Here is a 19,014-nt window from a genome sequence, read left to right as displayed (position 1 = left end):
GCTTATGCAAACACTTCATCTGATATCGACGTTTCGTCAGCGGGATAGAAATAAGGGGAACGCTGCGTTTTATTAGCACGACTGGATCATTTTTACCTTTTTATTTTTAGTGCCTCTGTGTTTGCAGGGAATTGATTTATCCGTCAGGGAAACACTGAAGTTACCATCGGACGGCGTTTCCTGTGTGGGTGCAGTCTGAGGTGCCTTTTCAGTCCCGGCCGGCGGCGTTTCTGCCTCACGGCAAGAAGGTCCTCAGTTCGAATCCACCAAAGGGGTCCTTGAGTGTCGCATCTCCGTGTTCTAGGAGTGTAAAAGGGGTTTCGCCGGCAAAAACAAGTTGATCATACCTTAAATTGCCCAGACGTGTAAAGGAGAGGATGAATAATTGTATGTCTCTTTACGAAATGTAAACGAGAGGTTAAACACTTGCTTGTCACTATATGATATATAAATGAGAGGGTAAATGGCTGTATGTCCATATGACAAGTGCATGAGAGAGTCAGTGGTTGTATGCCTGTATCTGAGGAGTAAATAAAAGGGTCAGTAGTTGTATGTCTGTATCTGAGGAGTAAATAAAAGGGTCAGTAGTTGTATGTCTGTATCTGAGGAGTAAATAAAAGGGTCAGTAGTTGTATGCTGGTATCTGAGGTGTAAATGAGAGGGTCAGTAGTTGTATGCCTGTATCTGAGGTGTAAATAAAGCAGGCAATAGCTGTATGCCAGTATCTGACATGTAAATAAGAGGGTCAGTAGTTGTATGTCTGTATGTGAGGTGTAAATGAGAGGGTAAATGTTTGTGTCTCTTCATGATATGTGAATACCTGAATGAAGGACTGAATGGTTGCATGTCTTTATATGGCGTGTGAATGAGTGAATGGTTGCCCCTCATCCAATGAGAGCTGGGCTCCCGTCCCCGTGTGACATAGAGTGCAGCATAAGTGGCACAGAGAATGAATGAATAAATGAATATTCCAGTTCTTGCACCAGCATAGAAGTAGTCATGTCTAAAGAACATGAGCTTCAAAGGGTGGCGCGTGGTCACCAAGTTGCCAGTTTATTAGGTACAGTCAGACAATGCTAATGAATCATGACCTGACCCCAAATCCCCACTTTGGAAACCAGGATCTTCTGAGACTTGACTTCAGTAGCAGTCCATGACTGTTCTGCTCTCTCCCGAGGTCTTGGGAGATGCTGGCCATCCGCCAGTGGTGCCTCGTCCCGCACATCTCAAGGTGCTTTGTGCTGTTCAAACGGTGGCGAGCAGCAAAATAGCCACAGCAGACAGACGGGGAGGAAAACCGAAAATGAGTTCTGTGTTTTCAGACTTTTCTGGCGGAGGCACATCTGAAAGCAGCCCGGACAGATTTTAGTTTCAGCCCTGGGAACCGCCAGCGGTCCGGGAGTCCGGGTCCAAAACCGTTCGCCCATTTACTCCTGATTCTTTCGCACACTGTCAGCCAGCCGGGGGCGATTACGGAAAAGGCTTGATGTGGTTTTTCTTTTAACGGCCCTGGGAGAAGCAGCTTCGACCGCATCCCGTGAAGCCGCCATTACGGTTATCCGCTCGAAAAAAAAAAAGCCCATTTCCAAAACCGCTTGCACCCTGTTAACATTCTGCCTCCTCGCCCGCATCCCGTTTCTGGGGTGGGTGGGGAGGCAGCAGAGTATGTAAAGACGTTACACGGCTGCTGGCATCGAGGGAGGGGGGCAAGTCAATCACCTTGTGTGCAGATGAGGGAGAGGGAGGTATGCCAAGGACAAGGAGGAGGGGAGGGGAATTGGAGCGAGGAGGAGGCGGGCTGCGGTGAAGTGCCAGGGTCAGCAGCGGCGCCGGCCGCGGCCCTCCGCAGAGAGTGTGTTCGCACGTGTGCGCGGCCTGCGCGCTTCTGCCCAGTTGGCAGTAACACCCTTCAAAGTCACCGCGTCCTGAGGCGAACGCGCTCGCCGGCGTCCGGCAGACACCCACCTCCCGTCCCCCCCCCCGACCTACCTCTCACCTTCCCCCGCCTCCTTTTAATGTGGTAGTTTATATTGACATCCACTTTGAGCCTTTGGGCAAGGCGGGAGGTGATTGCGGCCTCTGCTGCCAACAAAACACACAATCCAGGCCCGGATAGCGCAACGTGTTAATTCTGTAGGCTTTTGAAAGGCCGTCCACCGTCAGACCTGTTAGCAGATAGCAACACTTCCTTATTCCTTGACTCACACTCTGTTTGAATGCACGCATAACGTTGTGTGTGTGTGTGTGTGTGTGTGTGTGCAACACTTGCCTTTTGTGGCCACGTGTGTGCTGCTTGGCCCAAACGGTCCCATAACTTTAATTTGCACTATTTATGGCCGAATTTCAAATATCATCGCTTGGTTGGGAAACTGGAGTGGCGCTTTTGCAACCCAGAACCAGACTGTAAAAAAGTACTATGGGATGGATTACGTGTTTTGTTTTTTTTTTCTTGACTGCGACAAGGTACATATACAAATATATCTCGGAAAGAAGATGCGGTTTTATCTGTGAAGCTTATCCTGACTCACTGAAGGGGGTGGGAGCCTATCCAAGCTGTCATTGGGCGAGAGATGGGACTCACCCTCCAGTAGTGGCCAGTAGAATACAGGGCCACATGTAGACACATACAACCACTCATTCCCATTCGCCTGTCATAAAAAGTCATGCAAACACTCACGCTCTCATCCATCCATCCAACCATTAGCTACCGCTGATCCTGCAGTCAGGGTCGCGGGGCAATGGAGCCTATCCAAGCTGTCATTGGGCGAGAGGCAGGGTTTACCCTGGATCGGTTGCCATGCAACCGCAGGGCAACTTGTAGGGAACAACCATTCATTCTCCCTGGGCAATTTAAGGTCTCCGATTAAATTGCTACTACTACTACCAACCTACTACTGCATGTTTTTGGACTGTGGGAGGCAACTGTGGAACTTAGAGGAACCCCGCACAGACACGGTGAGAACAAGGAGACTCCAAATAGAAAGAGCCCAAACATAGGAATAAGAAGTTTGCGGCCTGTTGTAGAACATCCACACATTCTGCTGAGGTCTCCGGTTCCACTAATGCACGGCGCTCAACCCTCTCAACAGGGACGCCGGAGGAGCGCCCTCCACTTAGGAGGAGCCCGTCTCTAAATAATTGAGTTTTCACCAGAACAGCGCCACGTTTCCCCCTCAGAAGTAAAAGTGCATTTTAACATAAGGTACTTAGACGTTATGGATCCTCGATAAGCCTCTGCGCCGTCCGACCGCGGGCCGCGAGTGCTCGTACCGCTTCCCCCACGCATTAAAACTTCCCCGGGCCTCCCGGGGTCAGAAGGGGGTTCGTAAAAACCCTCCGTGAGTCATTTTGCGAGGAACGATTGGCCGCCGCAGCGTCAATCTCACCGCGCCCAAAAAGTCAAAGCCCCCCTTCAACTTAATGAATGCGGCGCAGTTGGCCGGACTCAAGGTCGGAGGATGAGCCGGCGGTCAACAGTTCGTTAGCTGCCCGGCCTGGACTAATTAAACGGAAGGAAGTCAGCGGAGGAGGGAATAAAGCCGCCAGTGTTTGAGGATGTCTGAGAGAGAAAGAGAGGTTTGTTGGCCGGCACCCATCATTATAGCCCTCTGGCTTGTCGGCGGAGCATAGGGAGAACTCAGACGTATATAGAAGCACATGCTACGTTTGCTAATTGCGAGTGTTTGAAAACAAGCGGTGTTCATTAGCGGAGCACCATTAAGCGTGGGGCAAAAATGGACACGCCACTTGGCTGCCTCCACCCCCTCATTGTCGCACGACGCCGGTAGGAAAAAAACAAAAAAATAAACCTCGGCACCCGAGACTGCCGGCCAGCTCATACCGTATGGAGTGGTCTATAGGGAGTCTCATTAATCCCAAGAGATGCCTGTGGACAAACTCCCAATAATGAGGCGGGCAATTTACAGCGGAGCTGGGTGCCAGATAGTTATGAGGGAATGTGTATTTTCATTCACATAGCAACCGGGGAATATATTGAGGGGCTCAAATCTGGCCCAAAAATGTTGCTTGGCCCCATGACGATGCTAACATTCCATCCTCCAGTAGCTTTGGATGCTAGGTTTTGACTGTCGGACTGGTTGTCGGCTCCAATGTGGAGACACGTGCTCCGATTTTGACTGATCTGGAATTAAACGGGAGGTAAAATGGCATTTACATTCATTCGCTCAGAGGATGTCTTATTAATGGGGATTATGAAGGAGTCCCTTGTCATTTTAATTGTTGTAGAAGGAGAGTAGCTAGCTGTGACCGCTATCAGCTGCTTTCTCTATCTTACTAACGCGTCTGCACATCCCATGTGGGTCACCCGATGTTTCCATTGCAATAAACAGCTTATGTTTTTTCTCAACCGTCTGCAGGCGCAAAACTCAACGTGGGGTTAGAGTTTGTCCTTCGTCCAAGGCGGTTCTTTTAATGTGCGAATCAACGACCTGAGGAGGGGAATTTATGTTTATACCAAACGGATTTTCTGGGCGGACATGGAATTGGACCCCAAGCCTAGAATAAGAGACGCTTTCGAAAAGAAAACTTTTTAGAAGAGTTCTAAGAACAATCAAGCACAAATTGGTTCCAGGAACTAGCCTCCTCCAGGGGACCTTTTTAGTTTTGTAGTCCCATGGGTAGCAAGGGACTCGGGTCAGGACCCGTGGGACACCAGGGTCTGCAATGTGCAGCTTAAGTGCTACTCTCAAAAACAAACCATCACAGAGACAAAGAAGGGGAAGAGGACACGGACAACAAGGACGGCAAAACTCATCCAATGCCCTGCAGGGCAGAAATGATAATAACCACGGGTTGAAGTCTTCTTATGGTCTCCCTGTGCTGCTCCACCCTGTGCTGGATGAAGAACCCTCTAGCCTTTTGCTAATTCCATACTTATTTTGGCCAAGATGTTGATGTTCCTCTGCGAGCCCTAGAAACCCCTTCTTGGTGTTTTGAACTTCTTTGTCGCTCCTTGTCTTAGCTTTTTCCATTTTATTGCAAGAGAACGGCTGACCAAGACCCTTTTTAAAAATGGCGGTGCAAGGTCTGCAAGAAGTATCTGCCGATGGCCGTGGGTTATTGGCTCCATCAAGCACCTATGTTACATGATTTCTTATAGACTTCGGGGTAGGAGCTAAAATGGTTGTAGGAACTGAATTACCACAGTCCCTGGTTCCTCTGCTCTCCCAGTGCACCAAGAAACTATTTTCTGAAAAGGTTTTAGGACCTGCAAAAAGTTCCTATTGAGGATCACCTTTTTTTTCGCCTCTGTCTTGTTTTCTCATTCTTCTGCGACCCGTCAGCCTCCGAGCCCAACCTGAAGCTTCGTTCCCGGCTAAAGCAGAAGGTGACGGAGCGCCGGAGCAGCCCCCTCCTCCGCAGGAAAGACGGGCCCATCACCACCGCCAAAAAACGTTCCCTCGATGTCGCTGGTGAGCGCTCTCACTTCAATCCAATGACTCAATTCTGAACCCGCGCAGGTTTAATAAGTGCGGAAATACCTTGAATTCATCTTGCCGGGGTTTTAACTAAACAGGGAAGTAAGAACGACATCCCGGCCCGCTAATCCGTTTGTCCAACAATCCAGAGTCGGCATGTAGCAGCGCCCCTGGCTCCGGCCCCAGCTCCCCCAACAACAGCTCCAGCAACATCCCCAGCGAGAACGGGGTCGCCATCTCCAGCAGCCCGATAGAGGTAACCTGCCCGGACCCCTCGCCGCTCCATGAAATGACTACCGTCATTTTTGGAGTATTGAGCGCACCTGAATATAAGCCGCACCGGCTAAAAATAGCTAAATAGATATATGTGCACATATAGAGGCTGCATTTGTCTAAAAGCCGCAGGTGTCTACGCTGTAACTTGAGATATTGACTCAGAAACATTTTTTATAGCTTTTAATTTAATACACACTGGTAACATCCACAAATATGTACTGGAAATGTTTTTCTTTTTCCAAACAGTACGGGTAATGAGACTGATGAAAAAGATTAATGATAAATAACACAGGGAGAAGTCCATCCGTACTCCAGCTGATCGCTATCTTCATCTTCCTCCTGCGTACTAAAATCATGAAAGTTCTCTTCTTCAGCGTCGTTATTGAACGGTTTTAGAATTTCATGGTCATTTCATCGGTCATCAAAAAAATCCCTGATTTAGCCTCATAATTGTTTAAGCTGCAGTGTTCAAACCATGTGAAAAAAGCAGCCACTTATAGTCCGGAAATTTTGGTAATTTGTCTTCTCAAACGATTGCGTTGTTAGAGCGGCGGGAGGGTTGTGATGCAGTGCATGTCTTGTTTGTGTGTCTATCCAGGCCTCCCTGCTCCAGCGTCTGGCCGCGAGGGAAGGACCGGTCAGCCAGCTCTCGCTCTACACCTCCCCCTCCCTGCCCAACATCACCCTCGGACTGCCGGCCGCCGGCAGCACGGTGAGAACGCCTCGGGTCCAGATCAGTCGAGTAAATCGAGATAAATCGCGGAGAAGACGCTTGCCTCTCAAATGGGTACTGGCTAAATTCTGGATTCGCAGGGAAAAGAACCCAACGGGGGAGCCGTTGAACCAAGCTGTTCCTCAAGGTAGCGACCAGGCTCCGGCCCGGGTCCGCTCTTTATTTAGTCGGATCGAGGGAGCCGAAGTGGTTTGATAGTTTTACCCCAACAGTTTACTGCGTCTCATAGCAACGGAGACGAGGCTAGAAGAAACCTAGATCTTCAGCGCCGGGACCTGACGCTTCGAGCGGGTTAAACAAACGGTGGCTCAGGGTCGGTGCTTTTATCGTGTTTGTCCTGTCGTTTTCCATCGCTAATACTCCACCCCTCCTCCGTTTCCCCGCCAGGCCGGACTTAAGGACAGCGACGGACGCCTGGCGTTGCCCGGGCTACAGCAGGGCCTCCCGCTGGCCCCTCCTTTCCTGCCGGCCGCCCACTTGCCCTCCTACTTGGCGCCATCCGCCCTGGACAGGGAGGGGGCCGGAGGGGGCACAGCTGGTCACAGCCCCCTCCTCCAACACATGGTGCTGATGGAGCAGAGCCACAGTCCGATAGGTCAGCGCCGCAACTCCTCGCCGCTCCCTCGCAGACCACGTTATCCGCCAAAATCGAGCGAAAGGCCGTGAACGACCGAGGTTTTGGGGAGGAGTTCATCACGCGAACACGAGTTCTAGAGGGACAGGAAAGCCGATCCCCTCGAGTCACCGGATGTGGAGAATTCTTTTGCTAATCGCGTTTGGGGAATAATCCCTCCGATTAACACGCGTTAGCTTCGGCCGTCCCCTCCCGGCGAGGTCGGAAGCCGAACGTAGCGGAGACGACTTGAAAACCACTTATCGGAGTGAATTAGCGCCGCCTGTTAACGTTCCATACCGCATTAAAAGCCAGCCGCCGTTGCCATAGTTCTTCCCGGACCCAGGACGTAAAGCACTTTAGCATAACAACGGGCTCTTACATTGTGATTTTGACGGCTAATTTTGTCATTAATCCGCCGTTTCTTCCTGCGAGTTGACACTCGAGAGCTCCCGAGAGACCCGGGAGTTTATTAACCGAACGATCTCCCCTCGCCACAGTGGGTCTGAGTGGCCTGCCGCTGCCGTCGCCTTCCGTCTCCAAGCTGGCGCGCGGCCACCACCCCCTGGGGAGGACCCAGTCGGCGCCGCTGCCCCAGCAGCAGTGCAGCCAGGCCCAGGCCTTGCAGCAGCTGGTGGTCCAGCAGCAGCACCAGCAGTTCCTGGAAAAGCACAAGCAGCAGTTCCAGCAGCAGCAGCAGCAGCACATCATCAACAAGGTGCCCTGCTCCGAGAGTGCGCGGCGGGTGTCTTTGTGTGTATTTGTGTGTTTGTGCGACCCCGGCTCGCTCGATATTTTGCGAATCCTCTGTCTTGAAGGGCAGCATGAATCAGGCGGCAATCAGCAAGTCTCACAGCCTTTCTTGTTTGTGTTCCCGCATCCCTACTTCTCGTCACCCTGGCAACTGTGCTCAGGAGGAAGCTGCCTCCATATATGGTCGCACATGGAGTGTGACTCAGTGTGTGTGTGTGTGTGTGTATGTTTTTGTGTGTGAGTGTGTGTGTGTGTGCCTACAAGGTGTGAAAGTGATTTATAATATTATGATGCCACTCTTGAAAGGGACATGTTTGTGATTCTATATGCATCTGTGTGTGTGTGTGTGTGTGTGTGTGTGTGTGTGTGTGTGTTTCGGTCGGCAAGAATACCTGTTGAATACAGCACCACTGATACTGACACTGCTGTTGCTATAAACGCAGCAGGCAAGTCGACTGTTAGCACCAACACGACCGCACAAATGCTACAATTCAACATTATTGCTAGCTGCACGGTAGCATGCTCACACACAGCTATCACGGCTGTGTACGGCTTAGCTAACCGCGGTAGTGTGGTAACGCTAACTCCAGCTCACTAATGTGCTAGCCAGAGTAGCTTTTTCAGCTGTTATTCCTCGCTAACAGAATAAATCATTGTCTTCTTCAATTAACCGCCCAAGTAATTATTTGACAAAAATATTTTAACTCTTTATCCAACATATGGGTCCGTTTTCTGTCTTTTCTAAACAGCTTGAAAAAAGAACTTGCATTGTAGCAACAAGATAGCATTAGCTTACCAGACAGATTGTCTGGGATACACACAAAACATGGGTTAAAGCAATATGATAAATAACGCCTGTAAGCGGCAGGCAGGAGGTTCTCAAGCAGGATGAAGATCCGGGATGTTTGAAAAACTGCATAAAATGCTAAAATTTATAATTAAAACCAGAAATCCAGCAGTCACCAGTCAACACCACAACGTAAACATGACGTCTGTTGGCTGCCGTTACAGAATAACGCTCCAGGGAAACCAGGAATAGCTTGTTTTTTTTTTTGTTTTTTTTGTCCAACATTATTGCTATAATTTCCACAAGGCAAAGGTTTAAAGTCTAGAAATACAAACCCCCGTTAATCCCGGTCATTATCAGCCGCGCTGCCACCGTAAGCCCCTCAAATCTCCTTTGAAGCGGCCGACATTCCAAGTTTCTTGTTTGCACACTGAGAGTCTAGCGACTTAACGGCAGAGCGACACTGCTCTGATTACATAAACGGATTATGAAAACACGTAGCCGTGATTTGTACTCTTCCCCCTTTTTCTGCGCTGCGACTTGATCCGCCGCTGCTGGGAATTTAGCCGCCGTGAAACTATAGATTTGACAGCATATTTCAAGCGTTAGGTCACGCGACGCAGAGCTGAGCTAAGCTACCGCTAGACGTTCGCTTTGTATCGCGAGAATTCCTCCAATCTGAAGGGTTGCTGTGATTAGCCCTTCATGAAAACTTTCTTTTTTCTCCATCAGAGAACTTGATTATATCCAAAGTGTCATCGACAAAAGAGGTTTGGCGGTCAGCCACTTTTAAAAAAACAAAACAAACACCTTGGACCAGAGAAGGAGTAAAAAACTATTGAAGGAAAACCCTGGGAGTTATCAAGAACCCACAAAATGAGCAGGAAGACGCTTGAATTTTCACTTAGCCGTTTATCAAAGTAAGACAATAGCCGCTTTTGGAAAGAAAAGTTCCTTGAACACGTCCAGGAACTAGCCCCCTCCAGGGGCAGCCTTTTAGCTTAGCACTCCCACAGATAGCGAGGGACCATGGTAGGGTGTGACGTCTACCTTAAACCGCAACAGTCAAAAACAAACCGCCGTGAAGAAGAAGAGGAATACGACAAGGACAACATGGAGGGTGAAATTCATCCGTGTTCTACCTGGCGGGAAGGATTTCCTTGGACTATCAGATAAGCTTTTGTGTTTTTATCTGCTTCACGTGTGGAGAACCCCACTGATAGCTGACTGGCCCTTTTTTGCTCCAAAATGCAGGAAAATGCCGGTCCATTTCTCGCTGTAAGTAAGTAAAACGACCGGCGACCTCGATATTTTTTAAAAATCCCGCCCCACAGTCCACGAGAAGTATCTGGTTATGGGCGTGGCTTAAGAGTTCCACCAATCACCAAGCACCGAGGTCCCGAATTCCCTCCACCAAGGAATGGTTTCCTTCGCTTAGAGGTTCTCGGAGGTGCAACAAGTTCCCACAGCCGAAAACCGGCTTAACGGGAAAGATGGCGCGAGAAACGTCTTCACAAACATCACAACCTCCATTTCTCCGCCGCCGCCGGCCTTTCCTGCCGACTCCCGTTCTGCTTTAACAGCTGGACACGTCTGGCAGCGACACCTCCTCAAAGGCCTCTGTCCCGTTGACGGTCACCCGACACCACCCGGGGCGCCGTTGTGCAAGAGCCGATGGCCGGATCACCGCCGGAGTCAACGAGTGTCAAGTGTTTGTGTAGACACACACACACACACACACACACACACACCTCAGCTTCCTGCTCTCACTTTCTCCCAGCTGATTCAACAGGCTCGGTTACTCAGCCATGTTTCATAGCGAAGGCAGCTATTTCCTCTGTTCGAGGAAAAAAAAAAAAAAAGAAAAAGAGGCTGCAAACGGTAGGGAGGACAGAAAGAGAGACGGCGAAGAAAAACAAGAGGAGGGGTGGAGGTGGAGGTGGATTTGGAGGTGGAGGTGGAGAGAGAACCAGTGCAGCGGGAGTGGAAGGGTGTTTTGAGTTTGTTTGGAGAAGAGGGACTGGGATGAAGCAAGAGCCTCCTCTCTGACGTCAATGGACTGTTCCCTGGGCAATATGCCAGCCCAGTGTGTGCTTGTGAGTGTGTGTGTGTATGAGTGTGTGTGTGTGTGTGTGTTAAACGCACAAACAGCGGTCCAGTCCAATCATGACCTACACATCAAGGTTGAGGTCTTTGACGACAGGGACAGGGACGGCTGCCACAAGCAGATCCAACCTCTCTCTCTCTCTCTCTTTCTCTCAGTCTTTCTCTTGCTCTCTCGCCCCACGTCTTCTTCCCGCCGTGGCGTTTCTCTCCGTCCTCGCAGGCCCGGACAAGTCGGCCCCGTTGTTTAAAAATGCAAGCGTGGAGATTCTCCGGGAAAGGGGTCGGACAGGGTTCAGGGTTCAGCGGTGGTTTATCTTCGCGCGAACAAAAAGTACCTGGTCTGGTCAAAGGTTTTTGTTTTGTTTTGCTTTTTTTTTTTTTTTTTTTTTTTCCTCCCAACCCCCTGTGTTGTTTGTTGTACCTCTGGCAGGCTATTTTTGGATTGCAAAACAAGTTTAATGAATCGATGCTCGCCGTGGCTTTCTTGGCCCACCTCCTCTCAACTCCTTTTACATTTTTGTATTTTTATTCTTGCATATCCTCAGAAAAAAAAAAAAAAACCAAGAAACTTATCGACATCCAGCCGGTCTGTGTGATGTCAATCCAAGATGTCAAACAGCCTTTTGTCCATGAGCGACTTTAAAAGCAAACCTCTGTATTTCACAAGCGATGTTAAACTGACATCTGAATGGCGTTAACACTGATTTTTGCTCGGGTCGCGTAAGCGAACTGGTTCGTGATCTCGCCATACTCCCTTTGAGTCGCCATGGCTACTAAGCAATAAGTCCACTGGAGGGCGCTGACGAGTTCTGCGTACCGCCAGTCGCTTTCAGCGACAAAATGTCCAGCTCTTATTCACACTCCTCATGGGGAACCTTTTAGTTTTGAGTTATGACCGGCAGTTAGAGACACACTTCAATCAGAAGAAGAAGAAAAAAAAAGGAGAAGGAGAAGAAAAGACAAAGCTGGAGACGGAGAAGAAAAGATACGGAGATGGAGAAGAAGCAAAAGGAGAGGTGTTTTTGTCTTCTCCCTGCACTGCTTCGCCATGTGCACAACCCCGCCTTTAGCTTACTCTGGACGTATTGGGTGCTGAAATGTTGATGTTCCTGTGACAGCCCTGGTAACCCCTCTCTGGCGCAGCAGCCCAGAAGAGCTCGGACCTCTTTGTCGGTCCATTTCTCTCTGGTTAAGTCCATTTTGTCGTGGCTTATGAGTTCCACCAAGCACCTAGGTCATACAAGTTCTTGTGGAACCGTAAAATAAAAAGACCCCCTTTCTCGGAGCCAAAGTGGTCCCATGAAGGTCCACGGACCCTGGTTCCTCTGCTGCCCTAATGCACCAAGAAACCGCCTCGTTCCTGAAAATGTTTTAGGAGCTTGAAAAAGTTCCCACGGTGCAAAAAGGGCTGTAAACAAACATGGCGGCGCATTTAGCATTTAGCAACGATTAGCGCAACCAACGGATCACATCTTTGACCAATAGATTATTGATCTGTAAAGTTCTAATATGGGTATTGAGACGATTCTTCCTTGTGCCAAAGATTCTTTTTTCACCGTGCGTGTTATTTGCATATTAGCTAGCGCTAATATAGCGCTATGCTATAAGTGAATAGCATAGCATAGCAACGGCTCCAATCCCCCCCTGCATTGTCCTGTAGAGGACCAAAGACAGGAATCCTGATTCTTCATTCAGTTTCTACTGGAGCTGTTGGACACAAACATCTCAACGGTCTTCCTGTTTTCCACCCAGATCATGTCCAAACCTGGGGACCAGGCCTCCTCCGCCGCCGCCACCAGCTCCGGCGGGTCGGTGTCGGCCCGGCAGCACCAGAGCCACCCCGAGGAAACAGAGGAGGAACTCAGGGAGCACCAGGGCCTCTCCTCTTCGTCCTCGTCCTCGTCATCCTCGTCTCAGGAGGCCAGGTCCGGACGGGGCCTGGTGATCAAACAGGAGCCCCCGGATCCCCAGGAGCAGGAGGAGCAGGAGCAGCAGCGGGAAAGGCAGGCCGAGCAGGAGTTCCTGTTCCGACAGGTGAGGTTCTGCCAGATACCAGAGGGAACGGATGCGATGGAGAGCTGCAGTGGGCAACAGTTCCCCCTCTCAACTGCACAAGAGGTTAAAAAAAATTAGCAGTTAGTGCTTCGACCTCACAGCGAGAAGGTCCTGGTTGGGTTCCCACAGGGAAGCCATCGATGTGGAGCCTCCACGTTCCCCTGAGTCTGTTTGGGGTTCCTCCAGGTCTCCTTTTGCGTTCCAAAACCATGTTCATTGTCCAAAAGTGTGAATGAAAGGATGAATGGTTGTTTTTCTATCTCTTTATATGACGTTGTATGTATATATGGTTGTATGTCTCTGTATGTGGCCCTGTGATTGGTCCAGGGTAAACCCAGCCTCTCGGCCAATCACAGCTGGGATAGGTGCCACCCCCTGACGACCCTGAATGTAGGATAGGCATCATAAAAGTTAATTAATGCATTTTTAAAATAACGCAAACAGGAAAAAACACTTTGGTGGTTGTTTTACCAAAGTCTATCTTTTTTTTTTTTTTTTAATTTTGTAATGATAAAGTACTTTTTTTTTTTTGAGTTTGCTAATTTCACCCCTCACTGAATCCACCTCATTCTCAGCAAACAAACAGACGGGAATTCAACTCGCAGACGAAAAGCATCTTTGTTAATGGAGTTGCCATCCCATAATCCTCTGCAAAACCCACCAGTGGGAGCTTCAGCCGAGGCTAAAACCTTTCCGGCCCTTCATATTTTCTGCATTATATTTTATTTCAAGACTGCAGACATGTGATTCTAGCAGCTCGGAGCATGTGAGCCTCCTACACACACACACACACACACACACACACACACACACACACGAACGCTATGTCCTCGTTTGTCCCGCCCATCCCTGCTGTCTTCAGCCAAATTCAATCAGCCACTCGTCTCGCTGTCGCCATGGCGCCCATAGTGTAAGTAGACACGCCCACTGGGGTGAAAAGAAGCAATATCTTGGTGAGACTAGTTTGAGCAGAGAGAAAGAGAGAAGGAAAGATATAAACGCATGCACACACGCATGGATACACACACACACACACACACACACACACACACACACACATACATCAGTAAATCATCCACCCTGATGCTAATCCTGCATGAATCCGCCTCCGTTTTGGTTTTTTTTTTAGCTTGTCAACAGTCTGAGTCTGTTCCCTCTGTGAACAGAGGGCGTCGAGACCAGATTATGAATGAGTGAATGGGTGAGTGGCAAAAGTCTGGATCTGCTGCCGGTGGAGCAGCACTGAAATATCAAAGATCTAGAATCTTGAGGATGAAGGTACTTGGGATCAACAGTCCAGAGCAGTGGAGAGTGTGGAAAAGAGGTGAAGAGACGGGTCCAAGTAGGTTGGAATGGGTGGAGAAAAGTGTCAGGGGTTCTGTGTGATCGAGGATTATCGGCCAGAATGAAAGGAAACGATGCCGTATGGACTAGAAACTGTTACAGTGATGAAAAGACAGGAGGCAGAACTGGAGGTTGCGGGGATGAAGATGCTAAGGTTCTCTCTGGGAGTGACCAGGATGGATAGGATCAGGAATGAGTCTGAGGAACGGCACATGTTAGATGTTTTGGACCAAAGAGAAGATTTATGGACGTAGTGAGAGAAGATATGAAGTTTGTCGGTGGGAGAGAGGAGGATACAGAGAATAGTTACATGGAGAAGGTTGAGTTGCTGTGATGACGCCTGAAGGAAAAAACTGAAAGGAGAAGAAGAATTACTCAAGGAAATTGACTTCAGAAATGAATATGATGTTAGTCAGTACATGTTAATCTTAGTTTTAGAATCATTAATTAAGAACCAAAACCTTATGTTTTGAACATTTGACTGCCTGAGATGCAGTGCAGGTCTGCACTGCAACCTTGTGGCCAGACATGTGTACTACATCACCATTGTCGCAAACTGTACTTCACGTATCCGTGTGTGTGTGTGTGTGTGTGTGTGTGTGTGTGTGTGAGAGCAGCAGGCCCTGCTGTTGGAGCAGCAGCGGATCCACCAGCTGAGGAACTACCGGGCCTCCGTGGAGGCGGCCGGCTTGTCGGTGAGCTTCAGCGGTCACCGTCCCCTCTCCAGGGCCCAGTCGTCCCCGGCCTCCGCCTCCTTCCCTATGGTCGTGCAGGAGCCGCCTGTCAAGCCGCGCTTCACCACAGGTCTGCTGATACCACCATGTTCTCATCTCTGAAACACATCAAGAAATCTTTTAGTATTCACTGTGTGTGTGTGTGTGTGTGTGTGTGCAGGTCTGGTGTACGACTCGCTGATGCAGAAGCACCAGTGCATTTGCGGCAACACGACCAGCCACCCCGAGCACGCCGGCCGCATCCAGAGCATCTGGTCGCGGCTGCAGGAGACGGGCCTGCGGGGCCACTGCGAGGTGACGACGTGCACACACTCCCGCCGGGGACATTATTCATAAAAACTTTGAATCAAAATACATCATTTTAAATTTAAACGGTCACTGGAATGGAGCGCCTTAATTGACGCCAGCCAGTCTGTTCTGCTGCACTGCTGGGTTTTGTACCACACTTCTTTTTTTTTTTTTTCGACTGTTTTGTCGTTTAGTATTTGTATTTTAATGTTTCTTATCGTATTTTTTATTTACCTTATTTATTTACTTACCTTATTGATAGATAGACAGACAGATAGCTTTATTATTCCTCAGGGGGAAATGAATATACCTGGTTGCCATGGCGATTGTACTTGCCCTTGGGCAGCAATAAAGCTATCTATTTATCATCCATCCATCCATCCTATCTAAATTATAGTCTATAACAGAAACCACTGGGGGTCACTGTTTAGCCATTTTTCTTTTCCCCCAGTCGGTCTCGAGGCTTGCAGCCCAATAAAACTTGACACTCTTAAAAGTTACAGCTTCATGAAAACGATTTTTGACCGTAATCCCGTCCAAGATCAGAACTCTTCATCCGGCAGCTCTCGCTCCTCTTGCTCCTCATTTTTCGACGTGGTGAGATGTGACGAAGGTGTTTCGTGTCCCTCTTCCAGTGTATCCGCGGGAGGAAGGCCTCGCTGGAGGAGCTACAGACGGTCCACTCCGAGCCTCACGTCCTGCTGTACGGGACCAACCCGCTACGGCAGAAGCTGGACTGTGAGGACCCCCCGCCATTGCGCACGCTCTTGAAACTCGTGTCTACCCGATCGGCGACGTGAACCGTCTCGTATTTAGCACAGAAGGAGACGCCGCTTTGCACCCTCGCGTCCGCCCGGGCCCGTTTTTCTAGAAGAATCCCGGCCTCCCGTGAGGAAAAGCTTGTCTGGGTACAAACGCTGTAGGACCCATTGAATAACCAGTGATTCCCGCTCACGCGACCGCGGCCAGTGAGACCATTAAGTCGCCATTGATAGCAATAACGTTAGCGCTGCTAGTTTGTCGTAGCGGTGAACGGAGCCCGCGGTCAAAGCGGAGCAACACGGTGTTTTGTACGCCGTGGCTCGCCGCTTCAAACTGACCGGGACTGGATTTACGCGTCCCCGGTGTCAGGGGGCGGCTTAAGAAGCTGGGGCTCGCCAGTAGTTTAAGGTCTCGCCGCGCGTCGTCGTAAATCTACGCTCCAGACTGACTTTTCTTTCCATTATTATGATTCCGCAATGAATCCGCTCCAGTTATTAAACCCGGCCCGGCACGGCCTAATAAAGTCCCCGGAGGATCCGCGAGGAGCCGAGCTGAAACGGCGAGGTCGGGAGGCCTCGGCGCATGAAAGCACAGGTGTAGTCGCAGTAAATCCAGCAGAGAGACGTACATTCCTCTCATGTTACACATCCTGAGCGTTGCCGTCCTCGGAAAGAAGGAATGAAAGCAAGCAAAACACTAAACGGGAGTGAGTTGTCATTGCAAAACAAACTGATTTCTTCTTGAAATCTTCTCACGACTTGAATTTCTTCACTTGAAGATGTTTTCCCCTCCTCATTCGAGAGGCGTCTTCAGATCAAAACAGACGGATATTTTCACAGAAAGTTTGTAAAGTTATGTTCGGTCCTCCGTGGCTGTTACGGAGTTCGGTGAAATCCAGAGGGACGCCGTGCGAGGGATCAATCGACCGCGTGTTTTTTTTTTTTTTGGCGAGGGCGTGTTTCGTCTTCGTTGCCGCACGTGAATCCGAGCAGGTGCCGCCGCCGGCCTTTGCCCAAGTCTGCTGCTCTACTCACGAAACTTTCCGCCCGTCCATCTGTCAGCGCCGAATCTCCCGTCGGTTTTTTTTTTTTTTTTTTCCTCTCTGGCGTCACAACACCTCTGGAAAATGTATCGCTGGAGTGACTGTCCACCGTGCGACAGCGTTACGTTAGGTCGTGTCACCGTTAGCAGATTGGTTTGTAAGTGTGATCGGGATATCCCGCAATACGCGCCCCCCCCCCACACACACACACAAACACACACACTCACAAAACCCGTAAAAATAATCAAACCCCACGGACACATCGCAGCTGCTCGCTTCGCAGAGCGCCAGAATAAAAAGAGGTGAATGAAAGCAAACCGCAGTTTTTGGGACAAAGTTATTATTAATATTATCATATTATTACAGCTGCTGTTAGGGCCAAGACAAATAGCCAAACAGATGGAAATAAAAAAAATCGCAAAAGCTGTCAAATCTGTTGCATTGTTTGTAATTGAACTATGTTAAACTGCATTGTCCTCCATCTACAAAAAGAGCTGTTATTATTATTGTTATTAGGTAATAATGTTAGGAGGAAAAGACCGAACTATTACAGAATGCTTCAGTGGGGAATGTGGTCATTATATGAATAGAAAGGCATTAATATTACGATTAATTTTGAGATTAATTAATTGTGATTAATTAACTCACCTCTTGGCGGGACCTGTCAGTAGTTTCTGTTTTTTTTGGGGGGCCGACCTACGCGTGCTTGCAATCGAGCGACTCAGCAAAAAATAAAGTATTGCATCCCCTCGTAATTACTTAAATTCTCGATAATCACGGGAAGGTAACAAAAATGTCATTTTATTCAAAAGAATTTGTGCAAGAGCGGCGCCGTAGGTCTCGCCGTTTGTCTGTGAGTAACAGGAATGACATGTCGCGTCGTGACGTGCGTCCAAAATAAAAAAAATAAAATAAAAAGCCTTCTCTTCGTGTTCCCGACAGGAAGTGAGGGATTTGATGCGTGAGGCTCCGCCCCCTCCTTTGTAACCGCCTGTTGTTTTTCTGATTCTGTTGTTCTCTCGCAGGTTCTGTGAGCCCCATGTTTGTGAGGCTGCCCTGCGGAGGCATCGGGGTAAGTCACGCTCACCCCCCCCCCACAACTCAGTTTCACAACGATGCGCCGCGTTCCCCGTGGTGGAAGGTAACGGTCGGACGGGGTTTGCTCATCGGAAAAAGTGTCGTCATGGAGCGGCATGTGTTTTTTTTCAGCCAGGCGGCGGCGATCTAATCGATGGCCGCCCGGCGCCGCTCCACCTGACTAATGAAACAAATAGTCCCCCGCATCATCATCATCCACTCTTGGTGCAGCACCAGCCTCCTTCTCTACCGCCGGAATAATGCCTCCATTTATTCTTGTTCCACCAAACAAAAGCGACACACACACACACACACACACACACACACACACATATACACACACACACCGCCCCTCCAGGACCAGAGGCAACAAAAGCTGTTGCTTGCCTTTCCGCTGTGTTCGTAATGATAACCAGATGTTGTTCAGCACACAAGATGTGTGTGTTAGTATGTGTGTGTGTGTGCGTGTGTGTGTGTGTGTGTTGGTATGTTGGGGTTGTATGTTTGTGTGTGTTTGTATGTGTGTGTGCTTGGTAATGTTTGTGTACTCGGGCAATGATGTATATAGTTGCTCTGTGCTGGAAATGCAGTCACCACGAAGCCATATCTGCGTGCATAGGCGTGTGCATGTGCAAGCGTGCATGTGCATGCGTGCATGTATTCATATGAGGCTGGGTGATTTGTAGAAAAATGTATATCCAAACATTCAGGCACTCTGTGTGTGTGATGCAGACAGATATCAGGATAATAGCAGATACACTGCACCAGTAATTCTTGTGTAATTAAACTAAAAGGAGGTTAAAAACATCCCTTTCTTGCGAAAAAAAAAAAATTCCTGACACTTTGGTGTGCAGCTCGTGAAGAAGTTCCGGCTAGTGGTGCCTGTTTAAAGTTTCCCGTAACCTCTGCCAATAAAGTTTTCATTTTCTCAAGTTTTCTAGCATTTCTATTTGTTTTTTGTTTTTTTTTTGTGGGGAATTTGTTTTGGATTTTATTTATTTATTTA

The 19,014-nt window shown here is 49.0% G+C and overlaps 1 protein-coding gene across 5 annotated transcripts in view; it reads left to right on the top strand.

Annotated features, from left to right (window-relative positions):
* Positions 1–19,014, top strand: part of hdac4 (histone deacetylase 4) — a 147,400-nt gene that overhangs the window by 86,867 nt on the left and 41,519 nt on the right. For all 5 annotated transcript variants that reach the window (XR_015106039.1, XM_086145331.1, XM_086145332.1 and 2 more), the window contains 10 exons: positions 5,304–5,432; positions 5,588–5,694; positions 6,313–6,426; positions 6,835–7,042; positions 7,561–7,778; positions 12,459–12,740; positions 14,723–14,909; positions 15,000–15,133; positions 15,763–15,865; positions 17,957–18,003. Coding sequence is in view for 4 of the 5 variants with exons in the window: in XM_086145331.1 (XP_086001457.1) it covers positions 5,304–5,432; positions 5,588–5,694; positions 6,313–6,426; positions 6,835–7,042; positions 7,561–7,778; positions 12,459–12,740; positions 14,723–14,909; positions 15,000–15,133; positions 15,763–15,865; positions 17,957–18,003 (1,529 nt within the window). In the remaining variant the exon portion in view is untranslated. The remainder of the gene's footprint in view (positions 1–5,303; positions 5,433–5,587; positions 5,695–6,312; positions 6,427–6,834; positions 7,043–7,560; positions 7,779–12,458; positions 12,741–14,722; positions 14,910–14,999; positions 15,134–15,762; positions 15,866–17,956; positions 18,004–19,014) is intronic.

The sequence above is a fragment of the Fistularia commersonii genome, chromosome 4 (assembly GCF_037954325.1).
Source record: "Fistularia commersonii isolate RoL2024-O1a breed Wild chromosome 4, RoL_Fcom_v1.0, whole genome shotgun sequence".
NCBI classification, from domain to species: domain Eukaryota; kingdom Metazoa; phylum Chordata; class Actinopteri; order Syngnathiformes; family Fistulariidae; genus Fistularia; species Fistularia commersonii.
Note: the sequence above shows the minus strand (reverse complement) of the source record. Positions and strands in the feature narration are given on the sequence as shown.